The 15063-nt window shown below is 34.5% G+C and overlaps 1 protein-coding gene across 1 annotated transcript in view; it reads right to left on the bottom strand.

The window, feature by feature from the left end:
- The window catches only part of SPATA17 (spermatogenesis associated 17), a 96702-nt gene that overhangs the window by 72846 nt on the left and 8793 nt on the right, over positions 1-15063 (bottom strand). Inside the window, exons 4-5 of the mRNA XM_080585078.1 lie at positions 9992-10042; positions 4415-4518 (exon numbers count right to left, since the gene is read on the bottom strand). Coding sequence (XP_080441204.1) covers positions 4415-4518; positions 9992-10042 — 155 coding nt within the window. The remainder of the gene's footprint in view (positions 1-4414; positions 4519-9991; positions 10043-15063) is intronic.

The following is a 15063-nucleotide window of genomic DNA, read 5'->3' as shown; positions in this document are numbered from 1 at the left end:
TGCTATAAGAATTATTACTAAAATCTAAACAGCAAAATTTGGGAGAAAAAAAATATTATTTAAGACTATGTTTCCTACTTGTTTGTTTTGGAAGTTCCTAATTTCATGCTATTTTCTGCTGTGTCCAGTGCCAGGACAAGAGGCAGTGGGCACAAACTGGAACACAAGAGGTTCTGCCTGAACACCAGGAAGCACTTCTGTGCTGTACAGATGAACAGAGTACTGGCACAGGTTGCGCAGAGAGATTGTGGAGTCTCTCTCATGGAGATCTTCAAAAGCTACCTGGACGTGGTCCTGGGCAACCTACTCCAGGTGTCTCTACTTCAGCTGGGAGTTGGGATCAGATGACCTCTAGAGGTCCCTTCCAATTTTAACCATTCTGTGATTCTGTGAAATCTTGCAGGAATATCAGAATTCAGGACTAAGAAACTCATTTCAAAGTTACACTGAAGCTAAACTGTGCAAAAGTCAAGAAAAAAAAGTAAAAAAAAAAAAAAAAGAGTACATCCTTATGTAGACAGAGCTTAGGGTTCAAATTCATTCTTTTGTCATCCGTCAAGGGATTCTTTGAATCTCTTCTCAACTTAACTACTAGGGACTCTACTTGGGACACCCGCAGCCATCAAACATTGGTTCTGCAGAGGTGGCAAGTAATGGGAGTGCTGGAGGGAGATCTCTCCATTCTTCAGCCAGTCTGGCAGTTAAAACAGACAGCTATCTCTAGTTCATATGAAAACAGTGCCTTAAGTTAGGATAAGCAGTCTGTTAAGGTGTGCAAACTCACACATAATATGACTATTATTATTTAATTATATTTTAGGTCAATTTCTGTTAAATCAATTTCTGTTAAACTTAATTACATCCCTCTATGGCTTTAAACTGGGGCAGCTTCTATTAAGTTTACTTTCTCCTGGGGTTTTCACAGTAAAGACAAATGATAAAGGTCTGGCTACTAAATGAGGGCAGCTATTAAATAAGGACGGCTTGTATTAAAGCTGAATGGTAAAGATGTGGCTATTGGTTGAGAAAACCCCTTAGTAAGAGAAGTGTCTTGCATTGAAAAAAAAAATGGAGGTGGAAGGAGGAGAGAGAAGACAACAAACTGTTCAGTAATTCATATAACATACTGAGTTTTAAACTAACAGAATGTCCAAAATTCCACAGTAACTTCTTGTGAAGTTTCTCTTAGACAGAAGCAAGTGATTGGTAATTTTATACAGCCTCCTCCTTAATGAAAAAGGAGAAAAATAAGCACAAGTCCTGGTTCTGGAGACCACAAGTTAAAACTGTACCTTGAAAGCACTTGCAATGTGATTTCAAGTAGTTGTTGATAAATAAAAATTCTATCACCATTTTTATAGAAGATTGAGAAACAGATTAGGACTGCATCATAATTTCAGAACGAATACAGCTTAAACTTTTGAAGTGATAAAGTTTTCATGTGTATTTTGTTGTTTTTTTGTTTGTTTTTTTGTTTGTTTGTTTGTTGTTTCTTTTTATAGCACCCAGGTTTTTAAAATCAGTTTCTGTTTTACTGTGTTTCTAGTACTATTTGTGGAGAAACTAGGTTCTATACTGGTACTGGCACAGGTCTAAACCATATATTCTCATGAATGAAACTGTAAGACAAATGAGAAAGCAATTGCATTGCTTTGCATATCATGCTTCTGTTGTTTTGTGGTGCTCTGGAGGTGTGAAACACTCAAAGGCTGCTTAATCTAAGTGCACAAGTGTATTAATGGCTCTGTCTGCCAACATGTAAATTTCCATAATGCTGAAGATGGAATAAAATACAGCCAGTTTCATAAACACCGTCCTTCAGTTTCAGACAATTCCTACTGGTTTTTACAATGAACTGTTGCAATAATTTTATATACACATAAATGGTTATCAACAATGAAGTTATACTCTTCCACTTAATGTGAAGGGGGATGGAAATATGCAGAGAATCCCTCCTCCACCTCCAGTATTCCTAGTAGGTGTTTCCTACTCAGGGCCACCTTGGGGCCAAAGCAGTTGGCAACAACTTAGCCCAATGACAGGAAAAATCTGTTTGGCTGAGGGCCTACACCTGATCTTCACTAAGCATCTGTTAGATTTAATCAAAAGGATGTAGAAGATAATTTACATATTAGTTTTCAAATATACTCCAGCAAAGAATTACTGCAGCAATATTTGATTGGACTTGAGAAAAGACGCATTTTTAAAAGTGAAATGATATTTATTCTCCATTTGATCAAATTCCCCATACAATTATATTTTATCTTCATTTTTTTAATCAGATTTTTTTTTCTGAAAGAAAAATATTTCTGTGAATTCCAGAATATAGAATTCAAATTGGCAGAATATCAATATACCTGTAAGATACCAAGTAAAAGCTCAGGCCAACTTTGACACATTTTCATGTACTTAAAATTATACTGTTCACTTTATCTTTTCTAAAGAAAAACTGCACAAAAGTATTTCTTGACTAAAATACCTACCTAATACATATGCCTTATGTTTTTTAATGAACTGAAATAAATACTATGGAATTTGATGAACATGTGAAAGTACTGAAACAAAGAAATATTTTTGTAGTCCTCCAAAATCACGTGTACCCAACAGAGATCTATTGTGGGTGTAGAGAAATAAAATACAAAGCTCCCATCAATGTGTTCAGTACAGCAAGAGTACTACTTGCTGTCTTGTTCTGTTTGCACACATCAACGGTCAATCTGATGACTTATGAGCCTTGTTTCAGGCTTAGGCAGAGAAAGTGAGAACTATTATGAGCACAGAAGCAGTTTGTGTCTCTGCAGTTCATATATTAATATTCGTTTTAGACCAGAAAAGTTATGGCTTTGTTTACTTTCCCTGATTTAGTCTAGTTTTCCCCGGATTTTATCTTTTCAAGATGAAAAACAAACTCCAAGGAATTCTAAACAAGAAGATATGACAGATTTTTTTGAAGGTACTGTTGAAGAGATGACAGATTTTTTAAGTTTGGCTTTGCTGAGTTGTGATCTAACATTCTACATAAAAATACATTTAAATGAACAGTAATCAGAGATTATGTGTAGACAGTTATCAGGATGTTTCAATGTGATGCAGGAGTTATGACACTATGACCAAGAGGATGTAGCAGCAACAATAATGGCGGAAAAATAATAGAAATTAATAATTAGTGTTCAAAAAAAAATTTGGTTAATTTGTGTTTTACATATAAAACTTACATATGCTATTTTCTGTAACAGACTTGTAGCTGAACTGCCCCTGCCATGTGAGCTAGATGAGACTTCCAGAAATATGACTTCCTCATATTTCTCTATTTCAAAACGCAAAGATTTGACCTACGTTTCTGTACAGCAAAAGCTGCATGGATTTTGTGCAACACTCTTTCACTTACACTGAGAAAGTAATACTTATATTCAGCTAGCGAGTATTGCGTCTGTTTGTTTCCTCTGTTACCTGAAGAAATAGTTAGGTACCAGAACATCAAGTAAGCTATAGGGATATTATTAAACTATCTTAGAAAGCTTTCAACTTAAGTACTGGGAAAGACAGGGGATATTTCTCCTAATAGAGTAGGAGTAGGAGCATATAGTAATAACAGTTTTAGCTAGAAATCTAACAGGGGAACCTGTACTATAACCACAAGACAATTCTCCTTAACCATGTCCACACAAGGTCTTTCACAAGGCCTGAGGGCTGCCCACACACCCTCCATAGAGAGTCTTTAGGCCTGAAGAGGTTCTGATGTGCTGTGACTGTTCCAGCACTTAGGCCAATTCGTACAGGATTCATCTAAGCTTTTGCTTTACAGGCATGCTCCCCACAGAGTAAGCCTCTTTGCTTTCTAAAATAGCCTCAAGTCTGCCTTCTACAGTGTACAGTCACCAATATGACAGCATGAGAAGCAGGGATCCCAGCACAGCAGATCTTTAATTTTTTTCCCAAGTGATTGTGAGAATTTGAGCAAAGGCAAATAACAATTAAAATCAATTAATATTTATACTATGGCTCAAATCAACACTTTTATGATTTGACAATAATCAAATTAAAAAAAAAAAGCACAAAAATCTCTTTAGTTTGAGTACACTGGAGGAAAAAAAACAGTTCAACAAACCATATTTAGAACATAACAATCAATGAATTTCGAATATAGGTGAAGAGACAAATTAAGCTGGTATAAACCCAGAGTACTTCCAGTTCATTCAAAGAAATTAGAATTCATAACAGTGTAAATAAGAACAGAATGTGGCACAACACGCACTGGCCAAGAATTAAAGAGAACAATGACTGAAATATATGTATATTTTTGACAATGGAAGGGATCCTACAGTCAAATAAATTATTCAATTACTGCCATAAACTTCTTACAAATAAAAGAAAAGGAAATTAATTTTTTACCACACACAGTTTTTATCTTTACCTGACAATCTCATTATTCACAGAAACGGCTTCCAGGTATTTCTTCAGTGCATAATAATTATGGATATATTTTCGGACATAATATCCACGCCATCTTTTCTGAATCTACAGGAAATAAAAACTTGTTTAGTATATTTCAAATAGAAAGTTTCCATGCATATTAAATGTCTGTTGTATTTCCCAAAGAATAGCATGTCCTTAAAAGTGATATCGAGTAGATGCACCACTACATTTCAGTGAAGAAATTGTGGGTGGGATGTAACATATTGTAGCTAAATGGTATTATGAATTTAATATTAAATGTCAACATTAAGAAATAATATCAAATTTTAAACCACAGTTTTTGCTTGGGTATGGCAATGAAAAGAAGTGTCTGCTGCTGCCAGAATGATAAAAAACAACTAACAGAAGTGGTACTTATTTTCTAAGGTATGGAATACATTCCTTATTCAATCATCCACTTCACTAATATCTTCTGTTACACTCTCTACTATGTGCTCTGGATATGATCTAAACTGAATGGAAGCCTCCCAGTAACTCAGTGAATAAGGCTTTCTGAAAACATCATTTACAAATTGCAATTGTTTCATCTCCCATGTAAGATGATGTGTGTCTATTTGTTACACATTAATTATAATCTTCTATACAAAATACTATTCCTCCTGCCTAACAGGAGGAACTGGAAAAGGAAACCTTTTTATCTGTAGCGAGTCCTGAGATTATAGTAAGAACAGACACTATATAGTGTCCTCCACAAAAAAGGATTTAGTCTGATGCATTATAAAATGCATCAGTTTAAATAAAAGACAGTCTAGCCAGAGTCTCCTTAAGAATTTAACAAAACTGTTTAAACCTTTTCTCATAGTTGAAAATTCTAATCATATTTCTGAAATGCAAGAGGTTTACTGGCTGTTTTGTGGGAAGGTTAAGGAAGTATTAATTAGGTAAAGAATTATCATTACTGCCATTTAGCTAGCCATATTTATCCATATGTACTGTATCACTTGTCCTGATGCAGGAGGAAGACACAATGACTCTTATCAGTCATGCTGAAGGCTGTTTTCAGTCCTCATTTTCTTTCTTGTAACAGTTCAGTATATTATAGATCAGTACATCTGAAAAATAGACTAATGATCTTTTTCTGTTCTCAGTCTCTATTCCTCTTTCTTTACATTCTTCCATCCTTGAACCTACCTAGCTACAAAATATTATTTTCTTCCTTCTTTGCATTGTTTCTTTTTTTTCATAATGTATTTCTAAATTAAGTTCTCAATTTCCATATTCTAGTCTGCTTTACTTTCATTCCTGCTCCAACTTGCACCTCTTGACTTTTATAGCTTCAAAATCTTAAGAGGCTTATCAGCAGAATGATAGAATCCAATACACTGAAAAACCATGAAGACTGAGGTTTTACTGTCTAGGAGCAACTCCAAGGTTAAAAGCTACCCAGCTTCATCAAGTGCATTGAAAAAAAAAAAAAAGTTCAAATTTGCCAAGAGCTCTCCTTGTCCTGTGGACATGTGGCTACTGGACTTTTCAAGAAATTAAACTCTTTGCTGTATCTACAGGGAACGTTTTTCTTTCTTTTCCTTTGCATCAACCTTCCTCTTTCCTAAGCTATGACTTGGTAAGTGGAGTAAAATCCCTTTTTTTTTGTTTTTGTTTGTTCATTTGCTTTATCTTTCCTTATCTCTTATTCCAAAGAAACATGGTGTAAAAGAGGCAGAAAGAGCACAATGTATGTGTTTGAAGAGTATCATGTTGTGCTTGAATTGGGAAGAAGGCAAGGAAAAAAAGCTGCTCCTTGCCCAAACTTCTAATCAGCCTTTGCACTCAGCAACTGCATAGCCTGTATCTTCGAGTCTTGGGAGTGCTTTTAAGTAACAGGCAAAATAGTCTCTACTCCTTGCACTTCCATTGCAGTCCAATTCTGTACCACTAGCTATGATAACTGACAAAAGTTATATCAATTTTGCAACTGCTGCAATTTCCTGAGCTGAAAACAGTAACATAGTGGAGCCGCCTATATGAAGCCTAACTAAGGGTTGCATTCTTTCAAACTCTGGTACTCTCTGGTACCATTTTTCAATCACGGAAGCCAAAACTATTGTTTAAAGTAAAAACTGGCATTTAATCTAAACCGATGATACCTGGTGGTACGATTGTGATTACCTCTTTATCTAAGATTTAATAAGCATCACAGAAAAGCTTTCAGTAAGTGTTTGAGTGATATGTTGCCAAGAAAGTAAAATGACCCACTAAAGCTATGAGGAATAACAGGATATTTTCTTTTAGCGTTAGCACACCTTTCTATTTCCCCTTTTTTGCATCACCATTTATTTCTCGTCTTCTCAAACAAGACTCAAAACTAACACAAAAAGTTGCTATTTCCTTTTACCTATGTGTTGCTTATTTGCTTTTAATTTAAAAGGTTTGTACTCTGGACATTGTTACAATATGAATAAATAATAGTTATGTGAGCAGTTGAACATGGGAGAAAGAAAGGTTAATGCTAGACATGCTCCTTTTCACAAGGTGGTAGTAAATTTCAGTCTTTGCAACTCCCTTTCTCATACACAAGTGCATCAGGTTAAAAAGGGATATAGAAAGAGGAAAGAATGAGTATGCCTTCAGAGATCTGGGATTAAGCAAAATCCTTTGCATGTGAATAAGGATCTTAGCTTTGTTTCTCTGTTTGGCTTCAATATTTCTCAACAAGAGCAACTTGGCTCCCATATAGCTGTGTGCTCATTAATGCAGGATTATGGTCCCTTTGAAACTCTTTCTGACAGTCTTCACCTTACAGTTATAAGTATAGAACTAGATATTTGTGGGTTAAAGGATCAAAACTCAAACTGAAAGACAAAGGGTAAAATTGTATAAAGCTATAATTACCTCCAATGCGCTCAGTGTACCAATTAAATGCCACATTCTACCTTTATTTACACCACTTTCTGTCCAGAATGACCTCACTGACTTCAACTGAATGAAACATAAGTAAGAAAAACTGCATTACGTCTCAAATTATTTTATGCTAGATTTCTGCTTCACTAATTACTTGTGTCAGAGATTAGAAGACTGAAGACTAATCACTTTGGAAAAGAGCATTTTACACAAAGATCCTGATGATGTTCTTATTTGCAATGTGAAAGTTCCAAATGTTTGCTTTTAAAATGAAGTGTAATGTGTTATGACAATATTTCTTTTTAATTCCAAGGTGAATGTTTTAAAAATTCTTAGGAAAAAAAGAGACAAGTGTGTATGCCCTTCAAAGTAATTAGCAAGTTTCAACAGTGATTGGTACAAAACAATTATTGTCATTGATCAGCACTGAACAGATAATTTTAAACAAAGTCATTGTGTGCTCAGCAGATTACAGCTTGTTAACGGGCAAGTTCTAAATGACCTCTTAAGCTAGTCAAATCAATGATGCATATTCCTCATTAAGTAACATCAAAATGTAAGTGGTCTTATAAATAATGTTTATTTTAAGCACTAAAACAAATGGCAAAACCTTGATATATCAAAAGCCATCTGCTCGTGGAAATATTTTTTTCCCTGGGATTACTTTTGCAGCTGAAAATTTATAGCACCTTAAATCTTTTAGGAGAGAGAATCATTTTGCAAACTAGTACTCAAAAGTAAAATTGATCAAAACAAGTTCTCTCTTTTAATTTACAAAGGTGAAATTGATAGTTATGGTTACAACTAAATGCAATACAGGGAGACAGAGATGTAGACTGACTCCAAAACTATGAGCATGTGCACACCCTCAGTAATACTTCTAATATCAAAATCAAAAGTGCCTATCTAATCAGTGAATAGCAACTGGAATAAACAGTTCAATAATACTGTGTGGCAAAACTGAGTGGTCAAATAAAAAAAAATACACTGTTATTTTTCTATTTTCAGAATACTTCAGTGAATCAAGTTCACAATGTGTGAATGAAAAGCACTGTTGGCTTAGGAAACTTAAATTCTGGCCATACATCTTCCATGCACAAAGCCAATGGGCCTCAATCACTATTGTCCTGCACCTTGGTTAGTTCTTCAGTAACCAGATAATGGCAAAAAAACACATTCAGTGTTTCAGAATGGTAGCATTTAAAATCCGTTCTGCTGATATGGCTGCACAAGATTCAGATAGAGGAGAACTGGATTCTGACATTTGCAACTAAATAAAGGTCTGTTCTCTTGTTTTCTACTGATTTAAATTTCCATTAAAGAAAAGGACGACTGAAAAAATGGTACTTTGAAGATTTATATCACCTAATGATTCAACATTACATTTCCATTACAAATGAATGGGAACACATTCAATTTCTTTCAAAAATGAAAGACCAAATGCAAAACTCCATTTGACTAGAATACATAATTACCTTTGAAATTTGGTCTTCAAGTGCCTTCTAAAAGTACACAGCCAACTTCTGAGAGATGGCTTGCATTTCGTGTTTTCTCACTGATTTCAACTGTATTAGTATACAACATTTATCCCCTGTGGAATACTTTCAAACCAGCTAACAAAGTAATAAACTAAAGTAATTTTGCATTTCTGAGCAATTTGATTGCTGTAAAACACCTTCAGATCTCTAACATACTCTAAATGTAAGATTCTCTTTTGTGCCTTTGAAAAAAACAGAAAAGTCAAAAACCTGATGGGAACCTAATGACACATCTCTTGACTCTGACTTATCTGGGAGACAGAGAGACCACAAAATTAAATTTCATTCTGGGCATCTTCCTACTTCACAGAAATTTCCCTGGCTTATTCTCCATCCTCACCACATCCCTACATTTGGTAGAATTCAAAATGTAAGATGCCTTGCCTAAGGAGATATAAGCCACTAAAGTAAAGCAGTTCTTTTTCACAAAACAAAAGAATTAAGGAAGGCAAAAAGATTTCATCTCAAGGATTATCTCATGTCCTTACCTTGTTTGTTTTATTTATTTGCTTAAGTACGGTACCAAAGTTCAGGAAAAAAAATATGCTAATTTTAGTTTAAGATATTTTGCAGTTTGCCCCACAACAAACTTCATTTGCTGTATATTTATTAAAGTTCCAGAACTGCTTACAGTCTTCTTCATCTAGCAAAAATCACTTGTAATATCATCAATGAGATCAGTGCAGTTCCAAATCTATATTTAAGGAATGAACTTTTCCTGTGTGGTGTAACTCTTTTGAGATTCAATACATCATTTTTAATGTACTAACAAAAAGATATGTACCGCTACTTCAACGAACATTGAAGTCCTATTGTTTGTCAGAATATTAAATATATGTCTACATTTGTAAGAATACTCCCAGATAGAATGTTTGTTTTATCATTATAGTATATGGTAAGGTACAATGAACATTTAAATGGGGCAAGGCACACACAAATGCCTTAATTTCAGCTACAGTTTTCAAATACATCCCAGACTACTAAGTGTAACTTTAATTTTTAACTATGTACTATTTCCCGCTGTTGCCATCAGCATATCAATCAAGTGTATATTATTCTGGTTTGCTCATTTTATTAAAAGCAAATTCGGAGCGCAATTGACTTTTCATTTGTTTAACAAGTGAAGAAATATTTACCCTGACAGCCATTTCATTGTAGAAATTCATCTTCATAATAAAATATGCTGTCTGTGAATAAAGGAAAAAAAAAAAAAAGATGGCATATATTTCAGTTACACAAAGACAGTGCTCCTATTTTTACATATAAAAGATAAGAATCTTTATACATAATACATAATAAGAGTTCTAGGCTTAGAGAGAATAAAATCAAACTTTGTATTGAAGAGATAGGCTTCCTAATACATAATGCAGGCTTAACCAGAAAAATCTATGGTAGTCAAAGTAAGAGCTAATGGAGATATATGATCATAAAATGCTCTCCGCTGAGTTTGATAATCAATGGTGCTCTACTGAGAGTAGAATAACAAAGCAGAAATATTCACAAGTGCTGGTGACACATAGTATTGTATGATTTATTCACTGGGGTTCTTTTAGCCAAAACTCACAGAAACATAAAAGGAATTCATATTTCAAGACGTCTGGTTTAATGAAAAATTCAAAGAAATGCTGTCTTCAGTCGAAATCGTTCAAGGATACGGATGCAGTGATGGAGCAAAATTGTGCCTTCCAACCATCTGTACTAAATGTTATGTACTTAGCTGCCTCCTGAGTAATCCTTGGGAATTTTGTTTCATTTAATATTCATTTCAACATCATAAAATCATAAATACAATGATACCATGTTATAGTGAATCCCCTGATATAGAAAACATTTTCTGAAGTCCTGGTTTCCTTCCAATAAAGTAGAATTCCTCTCATAGTGAACGAATCCCCTATTATACTAAGCAATCACTTGGCAGCATAGGTTATTTTAATGGATACATCACTTTAAACTAAGCTTTCACATCTGTTCCGCCCTCTAATTACAAATGCAAAATGAACATAATTCACAATTGTATCATAAAAAGTAAAATATAAGTACTTTGAATGAAAGAGTATGTCCTTTATTTAGAACAACATGCAGCTTTTATGTGTTTCTCATGTTTTAGACACAAATCAAAGGCAAAAGTGCTTTCCCCTGATATAGTGATTTTCTCCCCCATGGCAAACAGGAATTCACTATAAAAGGGTTTCACTGTAATTAGTGTTATTTGAATTGCCTAGTCTGATCCAAAGCAAATTGTCTGTGGAGAGCAGCAGGACTGGATTATTTATCAACAGTCTGGGCAATTAAGAAACAGTTGGCTGCAATATGTTATTTACAAATGAACACAATGATGCTACTTCATTTTAAATTCTCTTTCTTCATTACATTAAGCAAGGCATAATTCCTGCAGTTTAATTAAGGTACATTTTAAATGCTCACTTTAATATTGTACCAATCTACTAATAACAGATACAGGAGAAAAGATATTCCCTATTTGAAAGAAAAATGCAGAACTGCTAAATTAAAAAAAAAAAAAAGTTTTATTTAAATATATACACAAACACAAGTGCATTTTATATATATATATACATACATATGTATATATGTAAGAGGGAATCTCAGTTCCAAAGGTATGAATTAGAATAAATAGTGGACCCTATCTTCACTTCTCCCAGCGTAAATGTTTTCTAAGTGATGCTAACTGTAGATATTTGAATGAAATAATGGTTTCCAGGTCTAGGTATGTGCTTAAACAGTTCAATTAAAATGATATAATTTTGCTTTGAAGCTCATCTTTTCTTTCTTTGGAAGAGAATGCAAGAGTTTCAACACCACCAAACAGATTCATTCCATTTTTAATGGAGATTTCTAAGCTTAAAAATGATCACTGTATTTCTGCCCGTCGGTGATTAAATTAAACAATCTCACTCTTTTTTGTTTATTCTTCTCATATTTGAAGGCTGTGACCACTTTGATCTGAATTCACCCTAACTCACTGAAGACCCTAACTTGGAGGACTACTGTCGTTATGTTCCTTATGTCATCAGTACTGAAACAGGGAGATCACCTTCCCACAGAACTTGGTGAAGTGCTGAAGGGCTCTGCAAATGCATCTCCCTATACTATTTACAGAGATAGTCAATGGCAACTAGGTTCCTAACTCACATACCTCATTTAGGTGTGACAAATCTGGGCCTTATGCTTCCACTTCTTGACATGGTCACACATAACAGAATCGGAATTATACATTCCTGCTTTTATTCAACACTGCTCTAAATGACAGTTCAGTCAAATGGAGCATTGCTCTTACCACTTTGTCCTTTGTCTTACAACCTTACCCTTGGACACAGCCAAAGTCTGTGTTGCCATCTAGGTTTGTTTGCAAATGGATTTGCCCTCTGTTTTCTAATCTTGATTATCATGCACTAAACTCTGCTACCACAAGTGATGGACAATGTATTCATCCCTATTCACAAAAGCATAGGCATAATTTAATGCTTAATTCAAGTCTGCATTTATGAGCTTTCCTAGTAAACAAAAGATTTTTTCTAAAACTGGGTACCTGTTGTCCAGAAGACACTTTCTCATGTCCACTTTTCTCATGTCTAAGTGGAATTTCTTGGATTTCAGTTTGTGCCCATTGCCTGTCATCATTTCACTGGGTGCCAGTTCCAAGGTTATGTTGCAGGCTGACTCTCTGGGAAGAATTATCTCACCATCCAATCCACACGCACCACCACCACTTCCAAACTAGGTAGTGCTTGCATCCATTTTGATGTTTATATATGTCTCTCTACTAGTTTACTTTAATGGCTATTTGAATCTTTTGTGTATAAACTGCTGGGCATTTAATCTACTTTCTCATTTTCTTCCTATTTCAAAACACATTTGGGGATAACTTACAAGTGTGTCCTGATCATGATTAGCATTTTCTTTGTATTTAAACAGATAATACAAGGTAACATTTCAAAGGAGAAATAGAAATTTGATTGAAAGTAGATTTAAAGAAGGAATGAACATGTGGTCTAAGTCAACAGGCACTTTTTTTATAGAGCAAATATGCATTTGCCTAATTCCTATTGAACTGGGAATTTAGAACTGGTTACTGAGTCCAAGCTAAACTATTTAAGATGATTTCAAACTATGTGCCGTAAAGCACTCACTTTTTACAAGTGCACGTCCTTCCAAAGTGAGCTAAAAATATGCCCATCATGAATACCAACTTCATATACCAATGAAATGTTAGAATCCCATTTGCCTTAACAGGTGATTTCTTGTCTTTGAGAAGTATTAAAAAAGGAACATTGACATACAGTTTGATTCGTGTTCTGGTGTTTGCCGGGTTTTAAAATTCATCCTTTCCTGCAGGTATTACAAGACTTTCAGAACCCAGTACTACCAATGTAACTAAGGCGTTAAAAAACCTATAGGAACTCAGTTTTTAATTTTAGTTGGTATCAATATTAGGAATCAAACTTTTTTACCAAAGCATCTATAATTAGAATACAGAAAGGCATGTAATTTTGGTCATATAAGCACTATAAATAGTGGGATTTTTTGACTTAATATATTTTAAATATCAACAGAAGCAGCACTAGAGGAGTTACAAATTAAATACTAGTAGTGATGCACATATGGACAGCCAATCTGATGAGCCTCAGCCTTTGTTATTTTCCGCATCAGTACCACTCACATTTCACAATTTTGAATATAATCATTAAAATGATTTATTATCAAGTAATCGTGGGTATTTTGTGCATATGCTTTGCCTTGTTTGCTGGCAGCAGATACCAATCCAGTTATTACCATGAGAAAAATTTAAAGTGACCAAATATTTTTCTATTTAAGAAAAAGAAAATACAAAAAAATCTGTCATGTCAAGTGTATTATTGCATTTCATCATCAGGAGTCATTACAAGTGTTATTAGCAAGAGTTCAACACATATTAATGGATCTTTTAACTTAAAAGCTCCATTAGGCTGCTGAGAAGGTTTTTGTTTCATTTTAAAATTTTCCAAAATTCACCCAGTTCATTAAAAAATTAAAATTCACCCTGTCATTGAGTGCATAAAGATAGGGATGACTATAGGGAATGAACTTGAACTTTGTATCTAAATCCAATCTGAGAACATACAATATCGAGTACAGTAGTCGAAAGGGACAAAAAGGTGTCTTTTTATCTGCTACTTGCATGGCTTTCAGGTTGGCTTCCAATCAGGCTGTGCTATTTAGTCCTCTCTAAAGAGACAACAAGCACAAAATGAAGACTTTGATGGAAAAGATGGTTTTCTATACTGATTGTACAGTTCATAAGCTTGCTGATGAGATTCTGTTTCTCTAAAGCTCTGGCTAATACTAGATAAGTGCCAGTATCCAGAAACTGGATGGATTTGTGGTAGGATTTAGAATGTGTTTTAAGTGGGTTTGCCCAATATTTTATTGTATGTTATTCCACAGAACTTCACAGTTGGCAAGGGCTTGTCAGTTATGTCTATTTGAATAATAGCACATAAACCAGGCTTTATTACATAAAGTCTTTCTTCTTTTTCTTTTCAGAAATATATTTTAAGAATGGAAAGCTAAGGATTTTTTATGGTGCTAGTTACCTTGGCTGGGTTATTATAGGGAATGTTAATTGGAAAGCCTGTCTTAAAATGTAACGGGCAGATTATTTTTAAGAAAAGAGTACAAAAGAATAAAGAAATAATAAAGACATGACGTAAAACACTTTCCATATCATAGATACATGGAGAGGTGGGACTTCTGTGAGTGACCTTTGATGTTCCAAACCCTTGCTTAAAGCAGAGTTGATTAGAGCAAGTTGTGCAGGTCTCTGTTCAGTTGGGCTTTGAGTATTTCCAAGGACAGAGACTCCACAGACATGGCTTGCACTCTCTGGACAATTCATTCCAGTATTAGACCAGCCTCACAGTTAATCAAGCCTTATTTTTAAGTGGAATTTTATTTTTTCCAGTTTGTGCCCACTGCCTTTCATGGTTATACCACAGGTTGGCCCTCTGGGGAGAATTAGCTTGCCATCTCATTTACTGTCTCACTCAGAACTCTGCAATGGACAGTAGGCATGGTAGCGATGTATTCTTTTTGTATCTTATCTAGGCATGACCATTTTTACAATCTTATTACATAAAAATAAGTCTCTGAAGTGACATCATTCTGTTTAAAATAGGAAAATGATTATTATTAACAATGAAATTAGCATTTC

The sequence above is a fragment of the Anser brachyrhynchus genome (assembly GCF_964034855.1).
Source record: "Anser brachyrhynchus genome assembly, chromosome: 3".
NCBI classification, from domain to species: Eukaryota; Metazoa; Chordata; class Aves; order Anseriformes; family Anatidae; genus Anser; species Anser brachyrhynchus.
This window is presented reverse-complemented; position numbering and strand designations above follow the sequence as displayed.